The 17210-nt window shown below is 46.3% G+C and overlaps 1 protein-coding gene across 4 annotated transcripts in view; it reads left to right on the top strand.

Annotated features, from left to right (window-relative positions):
- ATF2 (activating transcription factor 2) overlaps positions 1-17210 on the top strand; it is a 119535-nt gene that overhangs the window by 87611 nt on the left and 14714 nt on the right. For all 4 annotated transcript variants that reach the window (XR_008847183.1, XM_056535807.1, XM_056535808.1 and 1 more), the window contains one exon: positions 7403-7508. Coding sequence is in view for 3 of the 4 variants with exons in the window: in XM_056535807.1 (XP_056391782.1) it covers positions 7403-7508 (106 nt within the window). In the remaining variant the exon portion in view is untranslated. The remainder of the gene's footprint in view (positions 1-7402; positions 7509-17210) is intronic.

Genomic DNA, 17210 nt, shown 5'->3' with positions numbered 1-17210 from the left:
CTGGCCCTCTGTGGAGCCCCAACTGCAGACCCTATATCACTAGTGCCTCTCTACCTGCTGTCTGTGAGGCCCTGACCTGCTGGGACTTGTGGTGCTTCTGCTGTCTCCTGTGGACTGCCTCATCCACTGGGTTGCTACCTCCTGCCTGCACTGTATACCTAGTGCCTCTCTACCTGCTATCTGTGTGGCCCAGGTCTACTGGGACTTGTGGTGCTTCCGCTGCCTTCTGTGGACTATCTCATCTGCTGGGGTTCTCCCTCCGACCTGAGCTATATACCCAGTGCCTCTCTACCTGTTCTCTGTGTGGCCCTGGACTGCTGAGACTTGTGGTGCCTCTGGCCTGATATATTTATAGAGGTTAGTGACCTGCACTCCTTGGACTGTTTTTCTGGTTCCTTTCTGCCTGCTCTTTGTGTGGCCCTGTCAGTCATGGCTGGCCCCCTGTGGCAGGAACAAGAGATCAAAACTATATGCTGAAGCTTGTCAGCCGACCTCTGAGGAAGCCTCCTCTGATGATGGGACCTCCCGCTCCAGCGACCCTTCTCAATGGGATCCTGGTGCTCAGACCCCGCTTGCTACCAAAGTTTCTGTGCAGGCGGCAAAAGCGCTGGGCCAGTTCTCCAAACCCCAGGACCGTCCTAGGGGTGTTTCTCCTGATCCGACTCTGTCACTGTTTTGAAGGGTCTCTGACTCCTCAGCAGCAACAGTCCCCTGAAAGGCCTGTCTATTGTTCTACAGCTATGGATCATTGGTTCTCAGAGCTCTTGGCTGCCTTTACCTTGATGAACTGTGGCAGGAGTTTGTTATTCTGCGACATGAGATCCAAAAGATATGTGAATGCACTGAAGAAGTGGTGCGTAGGGTCTCTGCAGTGGAACATACTTTACACCCTTTGCTGGAGCGGGTTGATTCACTGCAGCACCAGGTTAGGGGGGTTCTGAGTCGCATGGATGATATGGAGAACCGTTTGAGGCACAATAACATTCACCTTCTTGGCCTCCCCCAGAATGTGGAAGGAATGATCCTGTGCTATTCCTGGAAACATGGCTGAAGGAGATTCTTCCCGTGGACACATTCTCTCCTTATTTCTCCGTTGAGCGGGCCCACCGAGTTCCGGCTCGGCCTCCTCCTCCTGGTTGCCCTCCACGCCCATTCCTGGCCAAACTTCTCTGCTACAAGGACAGAGATGCTATTCTCCGGGCAGTGTGTATCAAGGGTGAGGTCATTTGTGATGTAAGCAGAATGTCCTTTTATCCTGATTTTTCTGTGGAGCTACGCATGCAGTGGGTGCAGTTCACGGAGGTCCGGGCGAAGCTGCACGCCATGGGCTACCGCTACTCAATGTTGTATCCTGCTCGCCTGAGAGTGGTGGATGGGGCCTCTACTAAGTTCTTTACTTCTCCGACTAATGCTCTTCACTGGGTGGATGCAGAGCCCCCCCAACCTGTCAGGCCTCCGGATTGAACTGTCCTTGCCTACCTTAATAAAGACTGCACTCTGTGAATGTCTTTAGATAGTGGTCAGGGTGCTAGATTTGTTTAGGGCCTCCATAGGTTCCAGTCTCTCTGGATAGTTTTCCTTAGTTTCAGGCCTCCGTACAGTTTAGTTTATGGTGGAGTGGCAGGAGGGAGTTTTTGTGCTAATAGTTTTAGACTCTCTTGGCGTTCTTTTAATGCACATAGCAGTTGTTTTTTTTAGGGTCTAGGTCTGCACTGTGTTAGGGAATAGATGGTTACTGTGTCCCGTTTAGTGTTAGACAGGGTATTCTTGGGAATGTTTTGGTTATGCTTTGTTGCCTTTGCCTACATGTTTTATGTCTGTGCCCTGTTTGTCTTTCTGTTGGTTGTTTGTGGTATGTGTGGTCCCAGGTGCTCTGCCCTTCTCTGTCTTGGTCCTCTTGTGGTTTTTCCTGTTCATATGCAGTATTTTCTTTCATGATGGGGACCCTGAAGGTGGTTAGTTCGGGGGCTTAATTCTAAGTTCAAGAGGGCCTAGATTTTGTGAAACGCCAGTCTCCTCACATTTTTTGTCTACAGGAGACTCCTATTACGGGTCAGAAAGTTCTTGCCCTGAAAAGGGCTTGGATAGCGTGGGACTACCATGCATCCTACTCCAATTATGCTAGGGGTGTCGCTTTGTTAATTACCAAGTCCCTGCCGTTAGCGGTTTCACAGAAAGCTTGTTACCACTTTGGAGATTTGTGATACTTCATTGTTCTCTGGGTTCTTTCTCCTTTGTTCTGGTCTCTGTATGTGCCCACTTCTTTCTAGGTCTCTTTACTGCAGTTAATTACTAACAAACTGTTGTCTTTTCCCTCGGATCCTATCCTTTTCATAGGTGATTTCTACATGGTTCCTGATCCACTGCTCGACCGCATCACTGCTGCTGACCCTGGTTCCTCCTCATTTAATGCTTGGCGTTGGGCCTGACCAACCTCTGGAGGTGGAAGTACCCAACTGCCTCTTCATTTTCCTTTTACACTGCTGCCCATAGGTCATTCTCCCATATTGATCCCGCTCTGGCGTCCGAGGACCTCCTTTAGGTGGTAAGAGATGTTTCCTACACTACTAGGGGAATCTCGGACCACTCTGCTGTACTGTTAGTTCTGCACATAGGCCCTAGTCCCCCTTCCCGTATCTGGCGCATGCACCCTGGCTGCAGGCCGAGGCGGCTGTGGAGGCTCTGGGGGTTGCCCATGCTGAGTATTGGGAGAATAATGCTTCTAGTCCTGTCCTCTTAGGGAGGCATACAAAGCCACGGTTAGAGGTGCTTTTATAGCGGGTGTTGCGGGCCAGAGGAAAATTAGGTCGGCTATGGAGGGTAGGCTGTTGCAGGAGGTGAGTGTTATGGAGGCAGCGAATGTTAGAAACCCATCCCCTGACAATGAGAGGGTGTGGAGGCTCAGAGGTCTCTGTTGGTCGTTCAGAAGGATAAGGTCCAGTTGCGGTTAACAGATACGGAGGCTGCCCTGTTTTAATTCGGAGATAAGAATGGTAAACTGTTGGCGTATTTAGCGAGGGCTAGTCGCCCTGTTGCCTCTATCCCTTGTATCAAGGGCAGGGGTGGTGCTGTGGTGGTTTACCCCCAGTTGATTAACTCTGTCTTTAGGGACTTTTACTCCTCTTTGTATGCTGACTCTTCTATGCCCTGTCAAGAGGAAATTCTATTTTTCTTACGCGACTTATCCCTTCCTATGCTCAGTCGCACTCAGGCGGAGGCGTTAGATGCCCCCTTTACAGTTGAAGAGGTGGAACAGGCCGTATGGGATCTTCCTCATGGGAAGACCCCCGGTTTAGATGGGATGATAGGCGATTGGTATAGGATGAATGAGGAGCGACTGGCCCCTATACTCCTTAAATTGTTTCACTCGATAGCTGCTGCAGATGCTCTTCCAGACTCTATGAGGGAGGAGTTGATTGTAGTGCTCGCCAGGCCTGGAAAGGACCGTTGCTGCCTGATTCTTATAGACCTATTTCCCTTTTGAATGTTAATATTAAGATCTTGGCTAGAGTGCTGGCTACTCACCTGTATGGGGTCATTAACGCTATCATTCATCCTGACCAAACTGGTTTTATGCCGGGTAGGGCTACTGATGTGAATGTGAAGCGTCTGCAGCTCAACATAGCAGCGCTAGGGGAAGGCTTTCATACAGGTGTGGTGGTTAGTCTGGATATTTACAAGGCCCCTGTGGCCCTATTTGGGGGAGGTACTGGGTGCATTTGGGTTTGGTCCCTGATTTTGTACTTGGGTTCGTTTGCTATATGATAGTCCTAGGGCCCTCATTCGCACTAACTTGGATGTTTCTGCTCCCTTTCTCCTGGGTCGTGGGACGAGGCAGGGGTGCCCGCTATCTCCCTTCCTTTTTGCGCTGGCGATGGAGCCTTTGGCGGCAGCCATCCATAGGGACCCTGCCATCTGTGGTATTCCCAGGGGGTCTATTGTAGAGAAGGTTTCCATTTACGCAGATGACACACTGGTGTATTTAGCAGATGTGGGGTGTTCTCTCCTGTCCTTTATTGACCTACTTGATCGGTTTAGTTAAATTTCGGGCTTGCAGGTCAACTGGGCTAAGTCCTCCCTAATGGCACTTTCGTCTGGAGTCCCTCTACCCTCCTCTCTTCTAGCAGGGGTGCAGGTGGTTTCCCATCTTAGATACTTAGGGGTGGAGATAACTGCTTTCCTTGATGGACTATCTATCCCTGAACTTGAAGCCGCTTTTATGCTCCACTGTGGAGCGGTTGAAGGCCTGGTCCTCACTTCCTCTCTCCCTAGCTGGCAGGATCAATATATTCAAAATGATTTACCTCCCTAAATTCCTTTATCTTTTTCATTTTGCTCCCATGATCCTCCCCCCCCCTAAGAAATATTTTAATACATTATGTGGTGCCCTGGGATCCTTCTGCTGGCAGGGAAAACCTCCCAGACTTGTTCGGGCTCTTCTCCAGGCTCCTAAGTGGCATAGCGTCTTAGCTGCCCCTGATGTCTATAACTATTTTCTTGCCTCCCAACTGGTCTATGCAACGTGGTGGATCGATCTGGATTTGTCAAACTCAGCGACGGCCTTGGCTGGAGCAATTATGGGTTCCTATGAAGCTCTTACTAATACTCTCTACAGGTATCACTCTCGCTCTTCCTTTCCTATAGCTAAGGTGTGGTCCGTGGTGTCAAGTAAATTTCCGCAGCCTCTGGTATCTTCTAGGGCACCCTTGTGGGGAAATGTACATTTACCTGACCTACATGGGTTACAGGAGGCCAGTTTCTGGGGTTCTCATGGAGTCAAATTTATGATCCACTTGCTTGGGGAGGATCGGATATTCTTATCCTTCTCGGACATGAAGGAATAATAGGAATCCATCCTTGGAAATGCCTTTTTATAGGTATCTTCAGCTTCGGCATGTGGTTTAGGTTGTGTGAGTGTGTCTGTCTGTGTTGGGCTTCCTACGGTTGGGTCTCAGATGTGCCCTTCTGTTTTAATGGAGCATATTTTTGCAAACTCTTAATCTCTGTCACTGTGCTGGATCCGGTCTCTGGGACCTACATTGTCTGTTGTATATGTTCCACCTTGGTGGTGTCTGTTAATTAAACTGCAAAACTTAAATAAATACTTTTAAAATAAAAAAACTAAAGCGTGCCTGTCATCAAACCATATTTTCTAAACTAACTTAGATTATATTCCCTAACTACTCCTAACAGCCCTCCTGCCCTTAAAAAAATTTTCAGAGCTTTAAAAAGCTTTGCATCATACCTTTCACTTTGCTCACATTGTTTGAGCTCCTGGCAGGAGAAAGTGGACGTTCTCCGGCAGGCACAACATCACTGAAGCCTGCGAGAGTTGTGCCTTGCCATGCCCCGCATGCACTTCCTAAATTTGGTCTCCTGCCAGGCCAGGAGGAGACCAAACTAACTGTTTGACTTGCGCTGGGAACAGAACAGAGCCACCTAGTGGCCGTTTTTTCAGTCACATTAAAAACATAAAGATTGAGGATTTTAACAGCAAGTAAATTGCAAAGTGTCTTACAATTACATAAGGAACAATATATTAAAAGTTTACTTTTGACTTCAATGGGCTTTTACCCACATGTTCAGTCTTCGGGCGGAATAAAATTCAGCTTCGGACTTCAATGTGTGGATAAGCGGAAAGACCAATAAAGTCAATAGAACTTTCATTCAAGGCGGATTTGGAGTACTCGCGGGGCATTATGCAATTAAATGCCTTGTCAATTCCTCAGTGTGAACATATCCTAAAAGGGGTTGTCCAGCACCACTCATGTCCGATCTCTTACCACTACCATCCGGATGGTGCCCAGTCCCCACTGATCAGAGCTCCGTGCTATTGTCTCAATGCTCAGGCAATCACCGGTTGGGGCAGGCCACCTCTACAGCCAGCAAAAAGTTGTTGAAATCTGAAATTGTGGTTGACAAAAATCACTAATGTATGGCTAAACTTTGTGATGGCACACTTAGGGCTTTTCTTTTTGTTTCTGGGCACCTTGTATATTGTATTCCATTCTACTATATTCATCGGTCACAGTGTTACATTATAGGATGGTTGGGTAACTAAGGGGCAACCATAGCTGGCAAGATAAACCTGATGATCCAGTAAGTATTCAGCCCCCTAATTATTATTATTGTTTTTTTATAAATAAGGAGATGATCTAGTATAGTGTTTCCCAACCAGTGTGCCTCCAGCTGTTGCAAAACTAAAACTCCTAGCATGTCCGGAAAGCCTTTGGCTGGGAGTTGTAGTTTTTCAACAGCTGAAGGCACCCTGGTTGGGAAACGTTGTTCTAGTACCTAGGAGATGAGATGATCTATCTAGGAGATGATCTAGTATAGTGTTTCCCAACCAGGGTGCCTCCAGCTGTTGCAAAACTGCAACTCCCAGCATGTCCAGACAGCCTTTGGCTGGGAGTTGTAGTTTTGCAACAGCTGAAGGCACTCTGGTTGGGAAACGTTGTTCTAGTATCTAGGAGATGAGATGATCTAGTATAGTGTTTCCCAACCAGTGTGCCTCCAGCTGTTGCAAAACTAAAACTCCTAGCATGTCCGGAAAGCCTTTGGCTGGGAGTTGTAGTTTTTCAACAGCTGAAGGCACCCTGGTTGGGAAACGTTGTTCTAGTACCTAGGAGATGAGATGATCTATCTAGGAGATGATCTAGTATAGTGTTTCCCAACCAGGGTGCCTCCATCTGTTGCAAAACAACAACTCCTAGCATGTCCGGACAGCCAAAGGCTGTCCGGACATGCTAGGAGTTGTAGTTTTGCAACAATTGAAGGCACCCTGGTTGGAAATTGTTGCTCTAATATCTATGATTTTACAACATTTGTATATTACTTGTTTCGCACTGTTCACACTATGTCACACTATATCAAATTAGGCCACGTCTATCCCCTTCAATTTCCTTTACATTTTTTGGGCCTTTTTGATTTATTTATTGAATTAATTTCGTTTTATTTACTTCCTTAGATAGCGCCTCCTGTTTGTTCAAATAGCGGGTTATGCACCAGTTTGACCATTTTAGCTTCGTGAGGCTCTGTTCACATCCGCGCTTTGTCTTTGTCTTGATTTCGTCAAAGTTACTACGGTTTTGACCGCAGGAATAACACTGCACGCTGCACTATCCTTGCCGCCATAAATGACGGAAACCCCGACAGTACAAACTGAAATGTGAACACCAAAATATTTAAGGTTGGGTCAATGATGAACTGTTTTGGGATTATTTCATGTCTTAAATGTTTAACTGACTCTTGTCTATCCTCCAAGGCATCCTACCGTACACCGCGTAAAGTTTCCCCTCCAGAGCTGTCGCAGCACTCGCATGGATGTTATTACTTTGCTATGAACTTTTTGAGAACTTATTTCTGTTGGGTTCTAAAGAGAAAGTTTCCCCTTTACCTCTAGAATGAAGTCACCCTGCTGAGAAATGAAGTGGCGCAGCTGAAACAGCTTCTTCTGGCTCATAAAGATTGCCCTGTAACCGCCATGCAGAAGAAATCTGGCTATCATAGTGAGTAATGTTCCATTACCCATGGCCTTGGGCTACATAGTGAAATACTGCCAAAAAGAACCGTGCCTCTATTAATATAGGAAGGCTCATATGCACTTCCAGTGTTTAACATTAAATATTGAGAATAAGGGAAGGTTAGAGCTTGCTACATTTCAATGTTGATTCAATAGAATTAATCTCCATGCCGCTTTCTGTGAAATATTTTCCGCTGCACATGGTTAAGTTCAGTGCCAGTCTCTCCGGCACTTAAAGCTTTAAAACGTTTTGCAGATTTTTTATTTTTTTTCTTTTTTTTTTTCTTTGCAAGGGTTTTTTAATTAGTACTGTATGTTAAAAAAAAAAAAAAAAAAATCCCTTAAGCTATTATACTCCTGTCTGCGCATATACAGTAGGATAAACATATGCAAGAGACTCGGGTAAGTTCCTCCGGTGTGTGAAATAAACACATAAAAAATTATATGTATGTATATTTTGACAGATTTTATTGTCATGGGGATTTATTCCGGCCGCACACAGAATTGATTTCCGCATCTTGAATTAAATGTCTAATATTTCTGTTTGGCGGCTTGTGTTCAGAATGTTAATGTTGTCAAGGGTAGATGGCATGAGGGTCACAAGATTTTTGTTCTACTGGATGCTCTGGTAGGACTTAAGGTTTCAGCCTGGCCTCTCTGTCACTGCTGTGAATCCACAGAATGTTTGTGGAATGATGTGGATGCCTTAAATCCACAGCATGCCCTAAATTCTGTTCCATTTGTTCCCCTTTTTCATACTTTTCTTTTTTTATTGACAAGGAATAGCTGCCCATGACTTTGTGTGGTCAGAAATGAGAGGAAAGCCTTGATTTACCTTTCAAGCAGAGAGTGGATCCTCTGGAGGAGGCAAACAGGCTTACAGATTGTAGGTACACAGACCAGGCTCTCTCTCTGTCTCCTGCACTTAACACTAGCTAAGCCCCATCCCACTTCTTGCTTGGTGCTGATTCATTTTTCAGTCCCAGACTGCACTTTTAATTGGAAATTGTTTCTTTTAATAAGAACAAAATAGGTCTGTTGTATTAACCATGATAATGTTGACCCAGCTAGTCTATGTAGATGGTAGATTTTCTCAGTTTCATCTATTTAGAATGGGGTCTTGAATTTCATGAGATGAGGGGGGTGGGTTTGCTTTACCATCTTTCATATTTACCATAGTGAACCAGTGATCAGCTCTGGGAACACAGCCGTCCAGCACGCCCCCTCCCATAGACTTGCATTGAGGGGGTGGGGAGTGACATCATGATAGGGTGGGGCTATGACATCACGAGCTGCCGGCTCCAGCTTTCAGTTTGTTCCAAACGCTGAGCAGCGGAGTATCCCTTTAAAGGTAAAGCTGAGCTCTGATGGCTGCCACTCCCCCTCCCATATCTTGCATTGAGGGGTGTTGCCGACCCCTACAGCGCTCGCACAGCTTTCGGAAGTAAATGTTCCGAACGCAGCCGGGACACTGGCCAGTGGAGTACCCCTTTAATTCTTCTAGGTACACTTGCACATAGTTTTTGAAGCAATTCTGCAGGGAGCTTGTTTTGGAGAACTACCACAGACCTGTAGATGTAGGCTTGCTCAGATCCTTTTGTCTCTTCATATAATCCCAGACTGACCTAATGACTCTGTGGGGGCCATATCATCATGTTTAGGACTGCTTGTTCTTCTTTACACTAAAGATAGTTCCTAATGAAATTGGCTGTGGTCGTTGTCCTGCTGTAGAATATATATGGAGACAATTAGATGCCTCCCAGATGGTAATGTATGATGGATAAGTATCTGCCTGTGATTCTTAGCATTGATGACCCTATTAATCCTGACTAAATCCCCAATTTACTGAAATGCAGCCCCAAACTTGCAAATAACCTACACCATGCTAACTGTTGCCTGCATTGTACTGATATCCAGCCATTTACGTAGCTGTTGACATATATTTCTTATTTTGACTCATAAGTGCAGAACACCTGCTGCAATTTTTCTGCACCCCAGTTCATATACTGTATTTCCATGTATAATTGAGTCCCTTGGCCTTGTCTCCACATTAAAGGAATGTTTTTTTTGGCCACAATTCTTCTATGAAAACCATTTCTGGCCAAACTGTAGATGGGTGTACCTGAGTCCCACTGTCTTTTTTCTTGTTCTGAGCTGGACGAGCTCTCCTGGACTTTTTCTGGTTTCAAAGTAAAGTAAGCATGATGGGGAAGATTTTTCAAAACCTGTGCAGAGGAAAAGTTGACCAGTTGCCCATAGCAACCAATCAGATCGGTTCTTTAATTTTTAAAGAAGCCTGTGAAAAATTAAAGAAGCAATCTGATTGGTTGCTACAGGGCCGGTTTTAGAGGGGTGCAACCTGGGCGATTTTATGCAAATTGCGGCAGACTACAGTAATGTGAGAGTGGCCCTATGCAAGCCCGGTTTTGGGAGAGCCCACAGAGCAAAATAAATCCTCACACTGTATGGTTAAGGGCCTTCCTGATGATATCGCAGGTCCTTTACCATACAGCGTACAAAGAGGAGGAGGAGGTAATAGGGAAAAGCAATGGAGGGAGGGGGCTGTGAGGAAGGTGGGGAGACCAGTACATGTGATGAGGGGCATATAAACTGTATATAGGGGGTAAAGTTAGCAATATATGGGGTTATAGGTAGCAGAATATGGGGAGCATAGGAAGCAGTGTATAATGGGAGAAGGGGGCAATAGGGAGCAGTATATGTGATAGAAGGTCATAGAGAGCGATATATATGTGATAGGAGGTCATAGTGAGCAGTATATATGTGATAGAAGGTCATAGGGAGCAGTATATATGTGATAGGGGGTCATAGGGAGCAGTAAATATGTGAGATAGGGGGTCAGGAAGCAGTATATATGTGATAGGAGGTCATAGGGAGCAGTATCTATGTGATAGGTGGTTATAGGGAGCAGTATATATGTGAAATATGGGGTCATACAGAACAGTATATGTGAGATAGGGGACATACGGAGCAGTATATGTCAGATAGGGGTCATAGAGAGCAGTATATGTGAAATATGGGGTCATACAGAGCAGTAAATGTGAGATATTGGGTCATACAGAGCAGTATATCTGAGATATGGAGTCATACAGAGCAGTATATGTGAGATATGGGGTCAGACAGAAAAGTATATAGGAGAGAGGGCCATGGGGAGCAATGTGTGGAGGGGGGAGGGTCTTTTGGTCCAGTCTGGGGTCTGAACACCAAAGGTCATCACCAATACACAGAATATCTGATCGGTGAGACCTGACCCCTGGGACCACCAACGATCATGAGAAGAGAGGTCCCTTGTCCCCCAAATGAATGGAGCAGCAGCACATGATCAAGGGTTAATAGCAGAAAATACCCCCAAAATTTGTAACCCCATCTCTTCTGAGTATGGAGGTACCCCATAAGTTGACCTGAAGTGCACTATGGGCGAACTACAATTGTTCGCGTTATATGGTTATATATCCAGAATACAATCGGGCTTGAGGACCGGTGTTGTGGTACCTCGCACAGGGACAGGTGAGCTGCCGTTGCCATGAATAGTGGTCATCATAAGGACATCCCTCTTATCCTTATACTTGACCAGCAACAGGTTTTCATGGGCAAGGGCACGGGACTCACCCTTGGGAATAGGTGTCTTAACAAAATTTAGAGGGAGGCCTCTCTGGTTTTTCCGCACGGTCCCACAAGCGGACGTGGATCTGGCGGCAAGGGATGTGAAGAGAGGGATGCTGGTATAAAAGTTGTCCACGTACACTTGGTAACCCTTATCCAGCAATGGGTGCACAAGCTCCCAAACGATTTTCCCGCCAACACCCAGAGTGGGGGAACAATCTGGGGGTTCAATACGGGAATCTCGTCCCTCATACACTCTAAACTTGAGAGTGTACCCGGAGGTACTCTCACAAAGTTTATAGAGCTTCACGCCATACCGCGCCCGCTTCGAGGGAATATACTGGCGGAAGATGAGTCTCCCCTTAAAACTGATAAGAGGCTCATCAACCGAGAGCTCCCTGAGGGGTACATAGGCCTCCAAAAATTTGGCCCCTATGTGATCGATGACCGGCCTCACTTTGTAAAGCCGGTCATAGGCGGGATCACCTCGGGGTGGAAATGCTGCATTATCTGCATAATGCAGGCATTTCCAAATGGCCTTGAACCGCCTCCGTGTCATGACCATACTGTAAAGCGGGGTCTGGTAGAGGACGTCCCCGCTCCAGTACTGTCTGACACTTGGCTTTTTGACCAGGCCCATATGCAGCAAGAGGCCCCAAAATGTCCTAATTTCTGCTGCATCAATGGCGCACCATTCATTGGATCTGGCCAAAAAAGAATCAGGGTGGTGGGCGATGAACTGCCTGGCGTACAGATTCGTCTGCTCCACCATGTGATTGACAAAACTGTCACTGAAAAAATAACTGAAATAGTCAATTTCAGTGAATCCAGAATTGTCAATCCGGATTCTGGAGTCGCCAACAAACTCCGGAACCCGTGGCTGATAACCCTCTGGGGGTCTCCAGACAGGTTCACCGGAAGGGGGCTCCGGTAAACTTGTCTGGGGGGTCGGACTCCTAGTACGAGCGGCATCACCACTCGCACTAGTGCCGGCCACTGGGCCACTATCATGGGGGGTGCGTGGGCTCGCCTGGCGGCGTCTCCGTCGCCGTGCAGGGGGCTCATCATCAGTACTAGATGAGGAGGAGGACGATGAAGAACACAGAAATGTTGGATCTTCATCGTCCTCACTGACAGATTAGGAGTCGGAGGCAAGAAAAGCGTATGCTTCCGCTACCGAAAATGCCCGGCGAGCCATCGCCTTTTTTCTACGATGGTGGTGGGGAGGGGGAGGGTAGTGTGTGTGTGTGTGTGTGGGGGGGGGGGTTTATGTACTGTGTGTGCTTGGTGTATACTATATATAACGGTGTGTGATTAGAAATCACACACCGTTATATGGGGGGGGGGGGGGAATGCAGCGCCCTAAACCCCTAATAGGGCCCGGGTCACACTGAAAAACTGCAGAAGACCCTTGGGGACCTATTAGGGGGTCAGGGGGGGGGGGAATTTTTTTAAAACTTTTTTTAACTTTATTTTTTACTATTTACCCTACCTTTCCCTGGGCTGTATGCTTTCCCTGATCTATGGGGGGCTTCTTTTCTTCTCTGGGGGCTCCGATCTTGGCAGAGGGGGGGGGTTCCGGTCTTCCTCCAGCAGCTCTGACCGCTGACTGAACTCAGCCAGCGGCGGGAGCTGCGGGAAGATGCTGTTAACCCCTCCCCTGCCGGCTGCTATTGGCTGGACGATCGTCCAGCCAATAGCAGCGATCCTGGGGGGGTGGCGAAATCGCCACCTCCCCATAGATACAGTGGGTGATAGGGGGTGTATCATACACCCCCGATCACCTTGTATCTCCGGGTCAGCGGGACGCACGTGACCCGCATCGCCGGAATAGCCGCAAATCGCATGTGTGAATTCACATGCGATTTGCGGCGATCGCCGACATGGGGGGGTCCTTGGTCCTTAAGACCCAGGGTGTCGGGACGTACCGTTACGTCATGGGTCCTGTAGGGGTTAAAGGGGTATTCCAGCTTTATACATCTTATCTCCTATCCTTAGGATAGGGGATAAGATGTATGATCGCAGAGGTCCCGCTGCTGGGGACCCCTGCGATCTCAGTGTGGGCGGGGCTGTGAAGTCACAACCCTGTCTCGGCGGCAGCACCCGGCACGCAGGGGTCCCGCTGCTGGATAGGGGATAAGATGTATAAAGCCGTAATACCCCTTTTACATTGCAGATTCTTTGTTCTTCTTTAAAAGAAATTGAACGGCACATCTTGAAACCCCAGTCTGCTTTGAAATCTTTGCCTGGGAAAGATATTGCTCATGCAGTATAACTACTCCTCTTGTCATGGTGCATCACCTGTGATATAAAACGGTCTTCCACAGCCTCCCTTTTGCAGCAGAGTTTGGCTGTTCCTCATCCAGTTTTAAGCTACACATACAGCTGTTTCTGTTTGTTAGTAACTGTATTTTAACCTACATATGAAAATGATGATCATTGTCACCTGTTAGGTTTAATTGGTCAACCATCCATACATCTTACTATAATCCTGCAAAATCCCGGACTTTGCCTTCTTAACAACATCAATCTTTCTAGGAATTTGCACAAAGGCTGGGTCACACCAAATATTGATTTGATTTAGATTTCTTTTCTGTTCATTCACTTTACATTTTGTTAAAGTTTTTTTTTAATCAATTTATCATTTTAATACTTTTATGCTTTTAAGGGGTACTTTTTAAAATGTATCCCCTGTCCAGTGTATGATTATGGGGATTTGACTGCAGGGACCCCCCATGTTCTCCAGAACAGGGCCAACACAGCACTCAATATGATCTTCCTGTTCTAAATGGAAACTGCTAATGCATCCAGGTAGTTGCAGGAAAATCTATGATATCAAAATGATGTCATAGGTTTGTACAGCATCAGCCTAGAGTATAAAACAATAGAAGAAACCAGCACTGCGATACAGTTTTCCCGTTTACTTTTTTGAGCAAGTACAGTGGTCCCTCAACATACGATGGTAATCCGTTCCAAATGAACCATTGTTTGTTGAAACCATCATATGTTGAGGGATCCGTGCAATGGAAACAATAGGAAGTTATATTCACCTGTCCTGGCCGCTCCGGACCGTCACTGCTGCCCTGGATGTAGCTCTCCATCACGGTTGCCGCGTCCCCGGTGTGTCCCCGACACTCCGGACGTCTCTGCTTCCCCGGGATCCTTGCTCTCTGTCGCTGCCATCACGTCACTACGCACGCCGCTCCTATTGGATGACGGGACGGCATGCACGGCGACGTGATGATGACGGAGAGCGCCGGTGATGCAGGGGATCCTGAAGAGGACGCTCAGGAGCCCCGAGGACAGGTAAGAGACTATCACCGGAGCACGTGGGGCACCGTAAACAGCTATCCGGCGGCAGCTGAAGCAGTCTGCGCTGCCGGATAGCCGTTTATGCAATGGCCCCGACATACAAAAGCATCGTATGTTGATGCTGCCTTAAACATGCAATGGCCTCTGAGAGGCCATCGCATGTTGAAATTATCGTATGTCGGGGCCATCGTAGGTCGGGGGGGTCACTGTAAATGATCATTTATACAAGTACCCTAGAGTGGGAAACTTAAAGCTCTTTTTTTTTTTTTTTTTTTTAAGTGTTCCTGTCGTATTGCAAAAAAAAAGTTACTCAGTACCTAATCCTGATCGTGTACATATAGCTTTTATGTGTCTAGGACCTATATATCCCTAACAAATAGCATTTATATCTTGCTCACTTGCTTTGTCTTCTGGAGGGGGCGTGTCCGTCTCTCTCCCTCACTGTGGATGACTCATCTGCTCTGAGTCTGGGATCAGTCTGGCAGTCTGTAAATTACTGCACAGTAGTTTTATGTATACATTTTCTATCTGTTCTTAGTAAAACTGGATGCTAATCAACATAGCTGTCACTATATGAGTCATTCAGCTTTCACAGACTCCTGAATGTCTGATCAGTTTCTTTGTCATTCTGCATAAAGATTGATGCCCCCTAGTAGTGGCTATTTTAATTTTTAATTTTTTTTTTGTAAAATTGTTTTTTTTTTTAAATAAATTTATATTTAAAACTACAAAATATAAAAAGTTTTTCATAATGACAGTGCCTCTTTAACCCCTTAACGACGTAGGACGTAAATGTACATCCTGATGAGGTGGTACTTAACGCACCAGGACGTACATTTACGTCCTATACATAACCGCGAGCATCGGAGCAATGCTCTGGTCATGCGCGGCAGGTCCCGGCTGGCTGATAGCAGCCAGGGACCCGCCAGTAATGGCCGACATCCGCGATCGCGCGGATATCCGCCATTAACCCCTCAGATGCCATGATCAATACAGATCACGGCATCTGCAGAAGTGTGGCACTTAATGTGGACGATCAGATCACCCGCAGCGCCGCCACGGCGATCCGATCATCTGTAATGGCGGACGGAGGTCCCCTCACCTGCCTCCGACCGTCTCCCGGCGTCTTCTGCTCTGGTCTGAGATCGAGCAGACGATAGCCGATAACACTGATCAGTGCTATTCCCTATGCATAGCACTTAACAGTTTTAGCAATCAAATAATTGTTATAAATAGTCTCCTATGGGGACTATTAAAGTGTAAAAAAAAAAGTGAAAACATTTTGAAGAATCCCCTCCCCCAATAAAAATGTAAATTGTTCGTTTTCCCCATTTCACCTCCAAAAAGTGTAAAAAATAAATAAAATAAAAAATTTATAAGCATATTTGGTATCGCCGCATGCGTAAATATCCGAAATATTAAAATATAATGTTAATTCTCCCATACGGTGAACGTAAAATAAATGTCCAAAATTGCTGCTTTTTCATAGCATTTTATTCCCCAAAAATTGATAAAAAATGTATTAAAAGTTTTATATATACAAATGTGGTGTATTAAAAAATTACAGATCACGGCGCAAAAAATTAGCCCTTAGCCGCTTATATGGAAAAATGAAAAAGTTACCGTATATACTCGAGTATAAGCCGACCCGAGTATAAGCCGAGACCCCTAATTTCAACCCAGAATCCCAGGAAAAGTTATTGACTCGAGTATAAGCCTAGGGTGGGAAATACCTCATCCCCCCCTGTCATCATCCAGACCCGTCATTAACATCCTCATCATCATCCCCTTGTCATCATCCCACACATCCCCCCTTCATCATCCCCTTGTCATCATCCCACACATCCCCCCTTCATCATCCCCTTATCATCCCGCACATCCCCCCTTCATCATCCCCTTATCATCCCACACATCCCCCCTTCATCATCCCCTTATCATCCCACACATCCCCCCTTCATCATCCCCTTGTAATCATTCCACACCCCCCCCTTCATCATCCCCACCCCCCTTCATCATCCCCACACCCCCCCTTCATCATCCTCTTCTCATCATTCGCCCTCAGTGGTCTTCAACCTGCGGACCTCCAGAGGTTTCAAAACTACAACTCCCAGCAAGCCCGGGCAGCCATCGGCTGTCCGGGCTTGCTGGGAGTTGTAGTTTTGAAACCTCCGGAGGTCCGCAGGTTGAAGACCACTGCGGCCTTCAACATCATCCAGCCCCCCTCTCGCCCCCCTTTAGTTCTGTACAGTACTCACCTCCGCTCGGCGCTGGTCCGGTCCTGCAGGGCTGTCCGGTCCTCCAGGGGTCTCAAACCGGTGGCCCTCCCAGCATTCCTGACAGCTGCAGTAAATGGCTGTCTGGGCATGTCCAGGCGTGCTGGGAGTTAAAGTTTTGCAACATCTGGAGGGCCGCCAGTTTGAGACCACTGCCCTAAACATTACAACTTTTCCCACGAAAAAAGAATCTCTTATACGACTCTTTTCATGAAAAAATAAACATTATAAAGGCGAGAAGGAAAAATTTGAAAAATCTAAATAACTGCAACTGAAAGGGCTTAATGCTTTGGTTAATTGATTGGTATGTTTTATGTAGGTGGATCAGTTTTTATATTTAATTATTTATTTATTTTGTTTTTTTTATTTTATTTTTTTTATATTAAAGTCAATAGATGACTGATGGGCAAAATGCTGATTTTATCTTTTTTTTCTCCATAGTCCTATACATACATATATATATATATATATATATATATATA

This window comes from Hyla sarda, chromosome 8 (genome assembly GCF_029499605.1).
Source record: "Hyla sarda isolate aHylSar1 chromosome 8, aHylSar1.hap1, whole genome shotgun sequence".
Classification (NCBI taxonomy): Eukaryota; Metazoa; Chordata; class Amphibia; order Anura; family Hylidae; genus Hyla; species Hyla sarda.
The sequence above is the reverse complement of the archived record's forward strand: the minus strand, read 5'-3'. Positions and strand labels throughout refer to the sequence as shown.